An 18,336-nucleotide genomic window follows, 5' to 3' on the forward strand; every position below is an offset into this window, starting at 1 on the left:
CAGAAAGTTGTATCTCGAGATGGAAAGGTCAAAAGAAGGTCGTGCTTAAAAAAGAACGTTACGATGTCTCTTCTGCCAGCCAATGGAGTGACGAAGTTTTGAAACAACTTCTTCAGCAGTACGACTCTAATGACATTTACAATGCAGACAAGATGGGGCGCGACTACAATCAATGCTTCATGAACTTCACGATCACTATTCTTACAAACAATAATGTCGCATGTCGATGAAACATGAATAAAAAGAGAAATTAAACAATTAAAAAAATCCCCCAAAAAACACCAAAAAAAAAAGAAATAAAAAAAAAATCTTCTACAAAGTCTAATGTCTTGAATTTGAAAGTCCCAAGCCCAGAGTGGAAGGTCCTACATGAATGGTACCTACATGCAAAGATGGTGCAAAGATGCTATTTGTAGCTTCTCCACTTAATCAACACACTGACCTGAACTCCTGAGGGTGTGCGATTAAGTGGAGTCGACATTATATATATATAAGCTGATTTGATTGGAGGGCTGCCGTGTAAGGGCAAAAGTAAATATTGAGTATGGCCATTCATTTTTTTTTTTTTAATGGTTTATAAGTCCTTGGATTTGGATTTGATAGAAAACAAAGCAGTCTCACCAGTTGTGCTGGAGGGGCCATGCCATCGGAATTCGGGTACATCAATTTATTCGCCTTGACACGCATGTCGTCATCCTGGGGTAAACATTAAAAACAACATAACAATCTCATTCAAAAAGAGGATTTCAATTTTGACAGAGAGATATCTAGTATTGAAGAGGTCTTTGAATCCATTACATAAATAAAACACTGACAAAAGTCAGTGAGTTCTATCTGTATCTGTATGGTTGGCGCTGAAGAAACCAATGGTCTGGTTGTATTTCAGCGGCGTCCTCATTGGGCGTGGGCATGTTCTAAAATGACACATCTATTCTCAGAGTGTACTAAATGAAGAAGAATGCCTATCGATAACTTATACTCCAGAGACTCTCCGATCCCTCCAACCCGTGTCACCCCCACCACCCACTATTGACACATCGTTTATTAAAGTAAGAAAGAGGGGGAGAAAGGGAGGAATAAAAACAAAATTTAACAGACGGCCTTTTCGTCCATTTTTACCCTGTGTAGTGACAGGTAATGTAAGATCACTGAAAAATAAAATTGATGAACTGTTTTCACTGTGTCGTTTTAATAGTGACTATCGTCAAGCCTCCATAATAGCGTTAACAGAGACTTGGCTATCTCCTCACATACCATCATCATGTTTTAATATTGAACAATATTCACTATTTCGAGGAGATCGGACTAATGTAAATAAACGAACTGGGGGTGGGGTGTGCACATATATTAACAACAAATGGTGCCACCCCAATAACTGTCAGATAAAGAAAATGTATTGTGACGATTATATTGAATTTATTACTGTTTCGTCACGACCATATTACCTACCCCGGGAATATACTCATGTCATCATCATCAACGTCTACATTCCACCATCATCAGACAACACCACAGCGAAAAATATTTTGAGGAAAGAAATACAGGACATTCAAATTAAGTCACCCGATGCCGTATTGATGGTCACTGGCGATTTTAACCAATGTAACGATTTTACTCTCCCGGGACTTCATCAATACGTGGACTGCGAGACAAGGGACAAAAAAACATTAGATTTATTCCTGTGTAATATTAAAAATAGTTATAAATGTTTACCCCGTGCCCCATTAGTTTATCTGACCACTGCATGCTCTTGCTACTCCCCACCTACCGCCCTGTTTTTAAACGTGTAAAACCAGTAAAGAAAAGTGTACAGATCTGGAACGGAAGTGTGTGTGAAGATTTGCGTGGTTGTTTTGAATGCACTGACTGGAATGTTTTTATCGAATCATGTGATAGTGTGGATGAGCTGAATGACTGTGTGAGTGAGTATTTAAAATTCTGTGAACAGCTAGTGTCTTGTAAAAAAGAAATAAAATATTATCCTAACAACAAGCCTTGGATAACAAAAGATCTAAAACTTTTATTGAACCAAAAGAAAACTCTCTATACTAGTGGAAACAAAAAAGATCTGAAAACAAAACAAAAAGAGATAAAGAGGGTAATATCTAGTTGTAGAGACAAGTACAAAAATAAAATTGAAAAATGCTTTTCTTCTGGGGATATACGGGACACGTGGCGGGGGCTTAAAACTGCTGTGAACTATAATCCAAAGCCCACGATTATATCAGAAGATATCGAAATTGAAACTTTAAATAAATTTTATTCACGTTTCGACACAGCAAACAAATTTGATATTGAAAATGAAAAACATAAATTAGACAGGGCTTTGGAAGATGAAATGGCTGTTGAGGTCAGTGAAGAGGAAACGAGATTCGTATTTTCGAAACTAAACGAGAGGAAGGCTGCTGGGCCGGATGGATTGAAAGGAAAACTATTAAAAGAATGTGCCCACCAGCTTTCCCCCATTTATACACATATTTTTAACTGGTCCCTCCAATGCGTTTCAATCCCTGAAATTTGGAAAACTTCGAAAATTATTCCTGTTCCAAAAAAAGAAAAACTTGAAACTATGAACGATCTCAGACCTGTTGCACTGACTTCAATAGTCATGAAATCTTTAGAAAAACTTGTTCTTGTTAAAATTAGGAATCAGTTTATGCCATTGAGTGATAGTCATCAATTTGCTTACAAACCAGGACGTGGCGTAGAGGATGCCATTTTGCTGTTTACAAACAACATCTACAGGCATCTAGATCACGCTAGGAGCTATTGCAGATTGCTTTTTGCAGATTTTTCTTCAGCGTTCAATACAATGCAACCTCAGTTGGTTGTTCAAAGATTGACTAGTCTGAATTTAAACAAGTATATAATTGCTTGGGTGCTCGAATTTCTTACGGAGAGAGCACAATATGTTCAATTAGGGCAAAACAAATCTTCCTGTATAACTACAAATACTGGCGCTCCTCAAGGTTGTGTATTGTCCCCTGTATTATTCACAATATACACGAATGACTGTAGAAGTCAAAACCTGAGTGTACCTTTAATAAAGTTTGCAGATGACACCGCTCTTCAAGGCCTCATAACAAATGGCAACGAAGTGGCTTATAGGCAAGAAATTGATAGATTTGTGTCTTGGTGTGATGCCCACCACCTAGAGCTTAACATAAGCAAGACAAAGGAGCTAGTGATTGACTTTAGGAGAGTGAAGGAACCGATAGAACCGTTAAAATTAAAGGACCAATTCGTCCAGCGAGTTCCTCACTACAAATATCTTGGTGTAACGATTGATGACAGGCTCAAGTGGGATGAACACTTGAAAATAATTAGGCATAAGATGTGCAGACGTACATATTTTTTATCGAAACTCTCTCAGTTTAGAATAGATAAAACCCTCTGCACATTATTTTATAGAGCAGTAATCGAAAGTGTTTTGTCATTTTGTATAACAGCTTGGGGAGGCAATTGCTTAGCAGTGGAAAGGAACAAAATAAATTCAAATATTAAAAAATCCATTAAACGCTATATAAATGATGTTGACGATGTAGATCTTTTATACGAGAAATTTTGTATAAATAAAATAACTAAAATATTAAATGACCAGTATAATCCACTAAGACCATCAATTATTATGTCAGAAAGAAGTGGTCGCCCTTTCTCTATTTCAACGAAAACAGAGAGACACCGAAAATCTTTTCTGCCGTCCAGTATTAGGCTTTATAACAACAAGCAATAATCATTTTATATAATTATTTCTCATTTTTACTTTTTAAAAATATAAATATTAATTTATTAATTTATTTGTTTTGCAATCTTTTCAATTTTCAATTTATAGTGACAGTTTTAACTATTTTACAGTGTTGAAATTATTCATATTATAAAGCGCAGCTCTGGTTATAGAGCTGCTCCTTTTTTATATATATACATCCTATTTCCATTGTATTTTTATCTTATGTGTAAATTATAACACGTCTGTACAAAAAATTTCCTTTTTGGGATGCAATAAAGTATTATTATTATTATTATTATTATTATTATTATTATTATTATTATTATTATTATTATTATTAAACTGTCATCTGCATTTTTTGCCAAATTGGGACCTAAAAGTTGCCAAAATTTGCCCAAAAAAACCCCGAAATTTGCCAAAAAGACCAAAATTTGCCAAAAAATTTGCGGAGGAAAACTAAGCGTTTCAGTAAAAATTAACACACGATACAGAAAAAAAATTATAAAAAAGACAACATATGACATTTAAGGACTTGAGAAATGAAATGACTGTGATTAGCATTGTTACAAAGATTTTGAAGGATCATTATCCGTAGAGAGTAGCTTCCCTTGGTTTGGTCCCAGGCAAAGCTGCTACATTTCTCAAGTTTCGCACTTTTTTTTTCGTTATTTTGTTTTCGCTTCTTTTTTTCCCCTAAAATTTGCCACGCGATTTGCCAATTTTCCCAAAATTTGCCACGATTTGCCAATTTTGGGAAATTTGCCAAAATTTGCGGAACGCCCTGATATTTGCGGCCGCAAAAAATGCAGATGACAGATTAAATACAATGCTAGTCATCTTTCTAAGCATGGAGACTTACATTGCATCGTCACCCAGTTACTGTTCACAACTGAATGGATTTCTAAGGATACAGCAACCCTCTTCCTCCACACACGCACGCTCACATCATGTAACATATGATATAAGTATAAAGTTATCTTTCTCAACATATCAATAAAGAAAATGAACAATAAAGTTCCCAATGTTCATCATCAAGCAGAAATTTGTCTTAGTGTCTATTCCAATGGAAGACTGGAGTAACTCCTGTGTCAACCGCAGCGCAGATACGCAAATTGAGCTAGGGAGAGGTGGCTTGTTAAAGGTCAAGGCTGCATAACGGAATAGTCCACACTGCCCCCACCCCCTTAAGTCGTTATGGCAAGTCATAGTTTCTTCAAACTACGGTTTCCTTGAACGTTTTTGCGTGTCCTGAAGAGTTCAAGGAAACCATGATGGAGTGTATGTACCCAGCACATCCTAAAGACATTGTGAATTTTCCAATCACTTTGATCTTCTGATGTGCTCTTATTAGCAATTAATAAATTCTTTTCCTTCAGTCTTTAAGCATAACAATTTAACTCTCTCCTTACCATTAGTTATGATACAACCAGAATTTTTCTCATTCAGATTTCTTTTGTACCTATATCACAATATGATGCAATATTTTCATTATAGTTGTAAGAACTTAATGCTGTGTTGTAGAGGTCGTTTTGCTAAACAAAAGTTTGTATTAGTATGAACTTATTCCTCTTGAGTTAGAGTTCTAAAAAATATATAATTATGTAGGAAGGGTGTGAAATTTAGGGGAAAATCTGGAAAATGGTCGATAGAGAGAGATAGAAAGAGTTACAACCAGATCAGGCCCGTCTTATACAAGTTTTTAAAAAAAAATTAAGATTGATTTGTCTGAGGTTGCTTTCTAGTTCTTGTATGAACAGATTGTCAGATTGTCAGATTGTCAGATTGTCTTGCCAAGAAAGGCTTCACCAACAACAGTTTTATAGATGACCAAAAAAACAATAAGGGGAAATTATAAAAAAACTTGGTTTAATTCTTTCAGCACAGAGGTGAAATTCGCTTTTCTGTCATGAAATGACAGAAGGGCGATTAAGTCGGTTATAACCGTGTATAGGCATAATTTTTAAAATGCTGTAGCACCCATAGAAATACTAAAAACCTTACATGTTTGAATAAGTCCATACTTGAATATAGACAACACAAAATGTAACTGGATGTATTGTATGTGAAATGTCAGTGTTATGTCTTACATCATATAGGCCTATATATAAATATTTATAAATATCTGACGCTCAGTTTCATAGTTTTGATGTTAAAACTATATCATATAGTATGTGCAGTAGAATTCAGATATCACAAAGTCATGAGGACAAACAAATACAATTTTGATTCCTACCTTGAGCCAGGGATGATCGAGGACTTCTGCAAATGTTATTCTACTCTTAGGGTCGACAACCATCATCTTTTTCATCAGATCAATAGCTAATAGGAAATTGAAAGGAAACAATAAATTGTTAGTTTAAAAAAACGTAACAAGTTTATGAAAGTGAAAGACTGGTGAGGTGTATTTGGCTATACAGAGGGCTAGTGGCATTGTCCTGACTATTTTTGGATCTGCTCCCCATGTAGTGTTTGTCAGTTTTTTTAGGAGTAAATAGGAGGTTGTTTCTTGTGTTGAGAGAAGGACAGTGTTCAGTCTAATGTGATACTGAGGTACACAGTGAATGTGTAATGTGACACTGAGGTACACAGTGAATGTGTAATGTGACACTGAGGTACACAGTGAATGTGTAATGTGACACTGAGGTACACAGTGAATGTGTAATGTGACACTGAGGTACACAGTGAATGTGTAATGTGACACTGAGGTACACAGTGAATGTGTAATGTGACACTGAGGTACACAGTGAATGTGTAATGTGACACTGAGGTACACAGTGAATGTGTAATGTGACACTGAGGTACACAGTGAATGTGTAATGTGACACTGAGGTACACAGTGAATGTGTAATGTGACACTGAGGTACACAGTGAATGTGTAATGTGACACTGAGGTACACAGTGAATGTGTAATGTGACACTGAGGTACACAGTGAATGTGTAATGTGACACTGAGGTACACAGTGAATGTGTAATGTGACACTGAGGTACACAGTGAATGTGTAATGTGACACTGAGGTACACAGTGAATGTGTAATGTGACACTGAGGTACACAGTGAATGTGTAATGTGACACTGAGGTACACAGTGAATGTGTAATGTGACACTGAGGTACACAGTGAATGTGTAATGTGACACTGAGGTACACAGTGAATGTGTAATGTGACACTGAGGTATACACATGTGAAGTGTAATGTGACCTGAGTACACAGTGAATGTGTAATGTGACACTGAGGTACACAGTGAATGTGTAATGTGACACTGAGGTACACAGTGAATGTGTAATGTACACTGAGGTACACAGTGAATGTGTAGTACACTGAGTACACAGTATGGGAAGTGTAGTAAGGGTGATGGACACTGAGGTACACAGTGAATGTGTGAATGAGTACTAATGAGATGGTACACAGTGAATGTGTAATGTGACACTGAGGTACACAGTGAATGTGTAATGTGACACTGAGGTACACAGTGAATGTGTAATGTGACACTGAGGTACACAGTGAATGTGTAATGTGACACTGAGGTACACAGTGAATGTGTAATGTGACACTGAGGTACACAGTGAATGTGTAATGTGACACTGAGGTACACAGTGAATGTGTAATGTGACACTGAGGTACACAGTGTGAAATGAGTAGAATGTGACACTGAGGTACACAGTGAATGTGTAATGTGACACTGAGGTACACAGTGAATGTGTAATGTGACACTGAGTACACAGTGAATGTGTATGTGACCTGAGGTACACAGTGAATGTGTAATGTGACACTGAGGTACACAGTGAATGTGTAATGTGACACTGAGGTACACAGTGAATGTGTAATGTGACACTGAGGTACACAGTGAATGTGTAATGTGACACTGAGTACACAGTGAATGTGTAATGTGACACTGAGGTACACAGTGAATGTGTAATGTGACACTGAGGTACACAGTGAATGTGTAATGTGACACTGAGGTACACAGTGAATGTGTAATGTGACACTGAGGTACACAGTGAATGTGTAATGTGACACTGAGGTACACAGTGAATGTGTAATGTGACACTGAGGTACACAGTGAATGTGTAATGTGACACTGAGGTACACAGTGAATGTGTAATGTGACACTGAGGTACACAGTGAATGTGTAATGTGACACTGAGGTACACAGTGAATGTGTAATGTGACACTGAGGTACACAGTGAATGTGTAATGTGACACTGAGGTACACAGTGAATGTGTAATGTGACACTGAGGTACACAGTGAATGTGTAATGTGACACTGAGGTACACAGTGAATGTGTAATGTGACACTGAGGTACACAGTGAATGTGTAATGTGACACTGAGGTACACAGTGAATGTGTAATGTGACACTGAGGTACACAGTGAATGTGTAATGTGACACTGAGGTACACAGTGAATGTGTAATGTGACACTGAGGTACACAGTGAATGTGTAATGTGACACTGAGGTACACAGTGAATGTGTAATGTGACACTGAGGTACACAGTGAATGTGTAATGTGACACTGAGGTACACAGTGAATGTGTAATGTGACACTGAGGTACACAGTGAATGTGTAATGTGACACTGAGGTACACAGTGAATGTGTAATGTGACACTGAGGTACACAGTGAATGTGTAATGTGACACTGAGGTACACAGTGAATGGTAATGTGACACTGAGGTACACAGTGAATGTGTAATGTGACACTGAGGTACACAGTGAATGTGTAATGTGACACTGAGGTACACAGTGAATGTGTAATGTGACACTGAGGTACACAGTGAATGTGTAATGTGACACTGAGGTACACAGTGAATGTGTAATGTGACAATGAGGTACACAGTGAATGTGTAATGTGACACTGAGGTACACAGTGAATGTGTAATGTGACACTGAGGTACACAGTGAATGTGTAATGTGACACTGAGGTACACAGTGAATGTGTAATGTGACACTGAGGTACACAGTGAATGTGTAATGTGACACTGAGGTACACAGTGAAAAAGTGTAAATGGGACAATTGAGGTACACAGTGAATGTGTAATGTACACTGAGGTACACAGTGAATGTGTAATGTGACACTGAGGTACACAGTGAATGTGTAATGTGAACACTGAGGTAACATGAATGTGTAATGTGACACTGAGGTCACAGTGAATTGTAATGTGACACTGAGGTACACAGTGAATTGTAATGTGACACTGAGGTACAAGTGAATGTGAATGTGACACTGAGTACACAGTGAATGTGTAATGTACACTGAGGTAACAGTGAAGTGTAATGTGACACTGAGGTACACAGTGAATGTGTAATGTGACACTGAGGACACAGTGAATGTGTAATGTGACACTGAGGTACACAGTGAATGTGTAATGGACACTGAGGTACACAGTGAATGTGTAAGTGACACTGAGGTACACAGTGAAGTGTAATGTGACACTGAGGGTACACAGTGAATGTGTAATGTGACACTGAGTACACAGTGAATTGTAATGTGACATGAGGTACACAGTGAATGTGTATGGACACTGAGGTAACGTAATGGTAAGTGAATGAGGTAACATGAATGTAATGTGACACTGAGGTACAAGTGAAGAATGTGACACTGAGGTACACGTGAAGTGTAATGTGAACTGAGGTACACAGTGAATGTGTAATGTGACAGAGTACACAGTGAAGTGAATGTGACACTGAGGACAAGTGAATGTGAATGTGACATGAGAACAGGAATGTGTAATGTGACACTGAGGTACACATGAATGTGTATGTGACACTGAGGTACACAGTGAATGTGAATGGACACGAGGTACCATGAAGTTATGTGACACTGAGTACACAGTGAATGTGTAATGGACACGAGTACACAGTGAATGTGTATGTGACACGAGGTACACATGAATGTGTATTGACACGAGTACACAGGAATGTGTAATTACACTGAGGTACACAGTGAATGTGTAATGACATGAGGTACACAGTGAAGGAATGTGACCTAGTACACATGAAGTGAATGTGACACGGTACACGTAAGTGAATGTACTGAGACACAGTGAATGTTAAGTACACTGAGACCAGTGAGTTAATGACACTGAGTACACAGTATGTGATGACCTGAGTAGAAAGAGGTACACAGTAGTAGTGACACGACACAGTGATGTTTGTACACTGAGTAACAGTGAAGGTATGACACAGAAGAATGGACAGACACAGAAGGATGTGATGACACAAGATGATGAAAGGAAGTGATGTGATGGACACAGTGAGTGTAATGTACACTGAGACAGTGTGTAATGACACTGAGGTACACATGAATTGCGAAGGAGTTGTGACACTGAGTACACAGTAATGTTATGACACTGAGGTACACGGAATGTAATGTGAACGAGTACACAGAAGTGTATGACACTGGGTACACATGAAGATGGCAGAGACACATATGTGTATCACTGAGCACGAATGTAATGTGACCTGAGTACACAGTGATGTTAATGGACACTGAGACACAGTGATGTGTAATGTACTGAGTACCAGTGAATGGTATGGACCGGGACACAGGAATGTGTAATGTGAACTGAGTACCGATGTGTATGTGACCGAGTACACATGATTGTATGTGACTGACACAGTGAGTAATACACGAGACACAGTATGTGAATGTCACGAGTACACAGAAGTGTAATTGACCTATACACAGTGATGTAATACACGAGTACACAGTAATACCGAGTACACAGAATGGTAATGTGACACTGAGACTGGTGTAGGCACGACCGGGGTTTGAGACCATGAATGAGTGAACAGTGAATGTTATTAATGAGTCACAGATTATTCAAATAATAAGACACTGAGTAACTGAATTGAAGTGAATGAGACAGTGAATGTAATGGACACTGAGACACTATAATGACACGAGTACACAGGAAGTGAGTGACAGAGACAGTGATTAATGTGCACAGGTACATAAGTATTACACGAGACACAGTATTGTATGACACGAGTACACGAATAATGCACTGAGTACACAGTGAGGTAGGACACGAGGACACAGTGAATTGAAGTGACACTGATCACTGAATGTTAATACACGAGTCACGAGTATACAGAGCCAGGAATTGAATGTGACACGAGGTACACATGAATGGTAATGACACGAGGACACAGGAAGTGTAATGGACAGGGTCCAGTGATTGAATTGACACTGTACACGGAATGTAATGCACGAGACAATAATTGTAATTACCGGGTACACAGGAATGTGAATTACACTAGTACACAGTGAATGAATGACTGGACAGATTAATGACACGGGACACAGGAATGGAATGACACAGGAACAAGTGTAATGAACGAGACATGATGTGAATGTGACACGAGGTACCTGAATTTAATGGACCGAGACACATGAATGATGTGACACTGAGTCACTGAAGAATGTACTAGAACATGAATGTGTAATACACGAGTCACATGAGTGTATGGACACGAGACGGATGTATGCCTGTACACAGGAATGTAGTGCACTAGACCAATGGTATGTACACTGAGTACCAGAAGGTAAGTGACCTGGACACAGAATGTTATGTACTGAGGTACAATGAATGTGATGTGACACGAGACACAGTGAATGGAATGACCGAGTACACATGAATGGATGCACGAGTAACAAGTGAATGTGTAATTACACGAGGACACGTGAATGGTAATGACACTGAGTCACGAATGTGAGGACACGGTCACATGAATGAATGGACGGGAACATGAATTTAATTACACGAGTACCATGAATGTATGACACGAGGTACCAGTATTAATGCACGAGACCAAATTAATGTACACGAGACACATGATGGTAATGTACACTGAGGACACAGGAATTGAATGTACACTGAGTACACTATTATGTGACACGATACAAGTGAATGTTATTGACATGGACACAGAGTGAATGACTGAGGACCAGTGATGTGTAATTACACGGTACACAGTAAGGTAAGGACCTGAGGTAACGTAATGGTAATGTGACATGAGTACACAGAATTGAATGACACTGAGACAAGAAGGTAATTCCGAGTACACATGTTAATTGCGAGGACACAGCAAGTGTGATGTCCTAGTGAGTATGTGACACGTACACAGTATGGTAGTGACACGAGGACACGTAATGTGAATGACACTGAGTACATATGTGTAATGCACGAGACACATAATGTATGTACACTGAGTACCAGTGATTGTAATGAACGGTACACTGAATGTGTATGTGACACTGAGGTACACAGTGAATGTGTATGACCTGAGGTACACAGAATGTGTAATTGACACGAGGTACACAGTGATGTTAATGTGACAGAGTACACATGAATGTTAATGTACACGAGGTACACATGAATGTATGTACACTGAGACACATGAATGTTAAGTGACACTGAGTACACAGTGAATGTGTAAGTGACACTGAGGTACACAGTGAATGTGTAATGTGACACTGAGGTACACAGTGATGTGTATGTGACACTGGTACACATGAATGTTAATGTGACACGAGTACACAGTGAATTGTAATGTGACATGAGACACAGGATTGTAATGTGACACTGAGGTACACAGTAATGTATGTACTGAGGTACACAGGAATGGTAAGTGCAGAGTACACGTGAATGTAATGAGGTACAAGGAATGTGAATTGCACGAGGTACACAGTGAATGTGTAATGTGACACTGAGGTACACAGTGATGTGATGTGACACGAGGTACCAGTGAATGTGTAATTGACATGAGTACACATAATTATGTGACCTGATACCGTGAATGTGAATGTGACACTGGTACCGAATGTGTAATGTGACACGAGGTACACATGAATGTGTAATGTGACACTGAGGTACACAGTGAATGTGTAATGTGACACTGAGGTACACAGTGAATGTGTAATGTGACACTGAGGTACACAGTGAATGTGTAATGTGACACTGAGGTACACAGTGAATGTGTAATGTGACACGAGGTACACAGTGAATGTGTAATGTGACACTGAGGTACACAGTGAATGTGTAATGTGACACTGAGGTACACAGTGAATGTGTAATGTGACACTGAGGTACACAGTGAATGTGTAATGTGACACTGAGGTACACAGTGAATGTGTAATGTGACACTGAGGTACACAGTGAATGTGTAATGTGACACTGAGGTACACAGTGAATGTGTAATGTGACACTGAGGTACACAGTGAATGTGTAATGTGACACTGAGGTACACAGTGAATGTGTAATGTGACACTGAGGTACACAGTGAATGTGTAATGTGACACTGAGGTACACAGTGAATGTGTAATGTGACACTGAGGTACACAGTGAATGTGAATGTGACACTGAGGTACACAGTGAATGTGTAATGTGACACTGAGGTACACAGTGAATGTGTAATGTGACACTGAGGTACACAGTGAATGTGTAATGTGACACTGAGGTACACAGTGAATGTGTAATGTGACACTGAGGTACACAGTGAATGTTAATGTGACACTGAGGTACACAGTGAATGTGTAATGTGACACTGAGGTACACAGTGAATGTGTAATGTGACACAGGTACACAGTGAATGTGTAATGTGACACTGACATCAGTGAATGTGTAATGGACACTGAGTACACTGAGTAAGTGAATGTGTAATGTGAACTGAGGTACACAGTGAATTGTAAGGACACAGGAAGAATGTGACAAGGTACAAGTGAATGAATGGACATGAGGTACACAGTGAATTGTAAGTGACACTGAGGTACACAGTGAATGGTACACGAGGCAAGTAATGTGAAATGTGACACTGAGGTACACAGTGAATTGTGACAGGTAAGGAATGTGAAGTGAATGAACAGTACAGTGAATGTAAGTGACATTGAGGTACACAGTGAATGTGTAATGTGACACTGAGGTACACAGTGAATTGTAATGTGACACTGAGTACACAGTGAATGGTAATGACACTGAGGTACAGTGAATGTGTAATGTGACACTGAGGTACACAGTGAATTGTAATGTGACACTGAGGTAACAGTGAATGTAAGTGACACTGAGGTACACAGTGAATGTAAGTGACTGAGGTACGGAATGTGTAATGGACACTGAGGTACAAGTGAATGTTAATGACATGAGGTAACAGTGAATGTGTAATGGACATGAGGTACACAGTGAATGTGTAATGTGACACTGAGTACACAGTGAATGTGTAATGTGACACAGAAGGAATGTAATGTGACATGAGGTACAGGAATGGGTAACAGTGAATGTGTACATAGTAAGTACATGAGGTACACTGAGTAATGTATAATGTGACACGTAATGTTAATGTGAATGGACACGGGAGCATGGAATGTATGACATGATGGTAAGACAGAGGGTAATGTATCACTGAGGTACACTGAATGTTAATGTGAACTGAGGTACACAGTGAATGTTAATGGACACTGAGGTACACAGTGAATGTGTAATGTGACACTGAGGTACACAGTGAATGTGTAGTGACACTGAGGTACACAGTGTAATGTGACACTGAGTACACAGTGAATGTGTATGACATGGTAAGTGAATGTGTATACACTGAGTACAGTGACAGGTAATTGAATGAGTAACATGAGTAATGTGACACTGTGATACATGAAGTGTAATGGCACTGGAACAGTAATGTGTAATGTGACAGGGTACACAGTAATGTGTAATGGACACTAGGTACACAGTGAATGTGTAATGTGACACTGAGTAACAGTGAATGTGAATGTGACCACTGAGGTAACAGTGAATGTGTAATGTACACTGAGGTACACAGTGAATTGAATGGACTGAGGTCACATGAATGTGAATGTGAATGAGGTACAAGGAATGTGAAGTATGAGGTACAAGTGAATGTGTAATGTGACACTGAGACATGAATGTGTAATGTGACACTGAGGTACACAGTGAATGTTAATGTGACACTGAGGTACACAGTGAAGTGTAATGGACACTGAAGGTAAGTGAATGTGTAAGTACATGGGTACCAGTGAATTTAATGTGACACTGATACAGTGATGTAATGTGACACTGAGGTACACAGTGAATGTGTAATGTGACACTGAGGTAACAGTGAATGTGAATGTGAACTGAGTACACAGGAATGTGTAATGTGACATGAGGTCACAGTGAATGGTAATCAGATGAATGGTGACACTGAGAGTTAATGTGAATGTAACGTAATGTGTAATGTGACACTGAGGTACACAGTGAATTGTAATGTGACAGGTACACAGTGAATGTAATGTAACAGAGGTAGGAATGTGTAAGGACACTGAGGACACAGTGAATGTTAATGTGACACTGAGGTCAAGTGAATGTGTAATGTGACACTGAGGTACACAGTGAATGTGTAATGTGACACAGGTCACATGTAAGTGTAAGTGACACTGAGTAACAGTGAATGTAAGTGAATGAGGTAACAGGAAGGTAAGTGAATGAGTAGGTAACAGTGAATGTAAGTGAATGGTAATGATGAGTAAATGAATTGTAATGGTACATGAGGTAAGTGAATTAGTACAGTGAATGTGTAATGTGAATGTGTATTGTAATGTAACGGAACAGAATGTGTAATGTGACATGAGGTACACAGGAATGTAATGTGACACTGAGTAACGTGAATGGTATGAATGAGAGTAACGTGAATGTGTAATGACATGGTACACATAATGGTAATGGACAAGGTACAAGTGAATGTGAATGAGAGGTACACAGTGAATGTGTAAGTGAACAGAGGTAACATGAAGGTAAGTGAATGTGTACACAGAAGTGAATGTGAATGTGACACTGAGGTAGTAACAGTGAATGTAATGGCATGATGGAACGAGGCACAGTAATGTGTAATGTACACTGAGGACACAGTGAATGTAATGTGAACTGAGGTACACAGTGAATGGTAATGTGACACTGAGGTACACAGTGAATGTGTAATGTGACACTGAGGACACAGTGAATGTGTAATGTGAACTGAGACACAGTGAATATGAATGAGGTACCAGTGAATGGTAAGTGACACTAGTACAGTGAATTGTAATGTGACACTGAGGTACAGTAATGGAATGCAGAGGTACACAGTGAATTGTAATGTGCATGAGGTACACAGTGAAGTGAATGTGACAATGAGGAATGTAAGTGAATTGTAATGTGACACTGAGGTACAGTGAATGTGTAATGTGACACTGAGGTACACAGTGAATGTGTAATGTGACACAGACACAGTGAATGGTAATGTGACACTGAGTACACAGTGAATGTGAATGTGACACTGAGGTAACAGTATGATGTGAATGTGACCGAGCATGTGGTAATGTGAACTGAGGTAACAGTGAATGTGTAAGTACACGGGACACATGAATGTGTAATGACACTGAGGTACAAGTGAATGTTAACAGGTAACAGTGAATGTGAATGGACTGAGGTACACAGTAATGTAATTGAATAGGTACAGTGAATGTGTAATGAATGAGGTAACAGTGAAGTGTAATACACGGTACAAGTGTAATGGACACTGAGTACAGTGAATGTAATGTGACACTGAGGTAAATGATAGTAATGTGAATGTACACAGTGAGGTCACAGTGAATGTGTAAGTGAATGAGTCAAGTGAATGTGTAATGTGAAGTTAAGTGAAATGGTAGAGGTAAGTAATGTGAATGGAACTGAGTACAGTGAACTGGTAATGAATGGTAAGTAGTAACTGGAAGTACACAGTAATGTGTAATGTGACACTGAGTACACAGTGTGGTAATGTGACACTGAGGACCAGTGAATGTGTAATGTGACACTGAGGTAACAGTGAATGTGTAATGTGACACTGAGGTACACAGTGAATGTGTAATGGACACTGAGGTACACGTAATGTGTAATGTGACACGAGGTACACAGTGAATGGTAATGTGACAGAGGTACACAGTAATGTGTAATGTGACAGAGGTACACAGTGAATGTGTAATGACACTGAGGTACACGTGAATGTGTAATGTGACACTGAGGTACACAGTGAATGTGTAATGTGACACTGAGGTACACAGTAATGTGTAAGTGACACTGAGGTACACAGTGAATGTGTAATGTGACACTGAGGTACACATGAATTGTAATGTAACTGAGGTACAGAAGAAGTGAATGAGGTAAGTGAATGGTAGTGAACTGGACGTGAAGTGAAGTAATGGGACACAGTGAATGTTAATGTGACACTGGGTACACAGTGAAGTGTAATGTAACTGAGGTACACGTGAATGGTAAGTGAATGAGGACACAGTGAATGTGAATGTAACACAGGAATGTGAATGTGACACTGAGGTACACAGTGAATGTGTAATGACACTGAGGTACACAGTGAATGTGTAATGTGACACTGAGTACACAGTGAATGTGTAATGTAACACTGAGGTAACAGTATGTGTAATGTGAACTGAGGTACACAGTGAAGTGAATGTGACACTGAGGTAACAGTGAATGTGTAATGTGACACTGAGGTACACAGTGAATGTGTAATGTGACACTGAGGTACACAGTGATGGTAATGTGACACTGAGGTACACAGTGAATGTGTAATGTGACACGAGTAACAGTGATGTAATGTGACACTGAGGTACACAGTGAATGTGTAAGTGAACTGAGGTACACAGTGAATGTGTAATGTGACACTGAGGTACACAGTGAATGTGTAATGACACTGAGGTACACAGTGAATGTGTAATGTGACACTGAGGTACACAGTGAATGTGTAATGTGACACTGAGGTACACATGAATGTGAATGGACATGAGTACGTAATGTTAAGTGACCTGAGTACCAGAATGTATGTGACCTATACCAGTGATCACAGTGAATGTGTAATGTGACACTGAGGTACACAGTGATGTAATGTGGTACGAATGTGAACACTGAGGTACACAGTGAATGTGTAATGTGACACTGAGGTACACAGTGAATGTGTAATGTGACACTGAGGTACACAGTGAATGTGTAATGTGACACTGAGGTACACAGTGAATGTGTAATGTGACACTGAGGTACACAGTGAATGTGTAATGTGACACTGAGGTACACAGTGAATGTGTAATGTGACACTGAGGTACACAGTGAATGTGTAATGTGACACTGAGGTACACAGTGAATGTGTAATGTGACACTGAGGTACACAGTGAATGTGTAATGTGACACTGAGGTACACAGTGAATGTGTAATGTGACACTGAGGTACACAGTGAATGTGTAATGTGACACTGAGGTACACAGTGAATGTGTAATGTGACACTGAGGTACACAGTGAATGTGTAATGTGACACTGAGGTACACAGTGAATGTGTAATGTGACACTGAGGTACACAGTGAATGTGTAATGTGACACTGAGGTACACAGTGAATGTGTAATGTGACACTGAGGTACACAGTGAATGTGTAATGTGACACTGAGGTACACAGTGAATGTGTAATGTGACACTGAGGTACACAGTGAATGTGTAATGTGACACTGAGGTACACAGTGAATGTGTAATGTGACACTGAGGTACACAGTGAATGTGTAATGTGACACTGAGGTACACAGTGAATGTGTAATGTGACACTGA

The 18,336-nt window shown here is 39.2% G+C and overlaps 1 protein-coding gene across 1 annotated transcript in view; it reads right to left on the bottom strand.

Moving 5' to 3' along the window:
* Nucleotides 1-18,336, bottom strand: part of LOC144966987 (serine/threonine-protein kinase Chk2-like) — a 43,413-nt gene that overhangs the window by 4,904 nt on the left and 20,173 nt on the right. Inside the window, exons 13-14 of the mRNA XM_078903693.1 lie at nucleotides 5,961-6,046; nucleotides 622-696 (exon numbers count right to left, since the gene is read on the bottom strand). Coding sequence (XP_078759819.1) covers nucleotides 622-696; nucleotides 5,961-6,046 — 161 coding nt within the window. The remainder of the gene's footprint in view (nucleotides 1-621; nucleotides 697-5,960; nucleotides 6,047-18,336) is intronic.

The sequence above is a fragment of the Berghia stephanieae genome, chromosome 3 (genome assembly GCF_034508935.2).
Source record: "Berghia stephanieae isolate SIO BIC M18660-M18661 chromosome 3, UCSD_Bste_1.3, whole genome shotgun sequence".
NCBI lineage: Eukaryota > Metazoa > Mollusca > Gastropoda > Nudibranchia > Aeolidiidae > Berghia > Berghia stephanieae.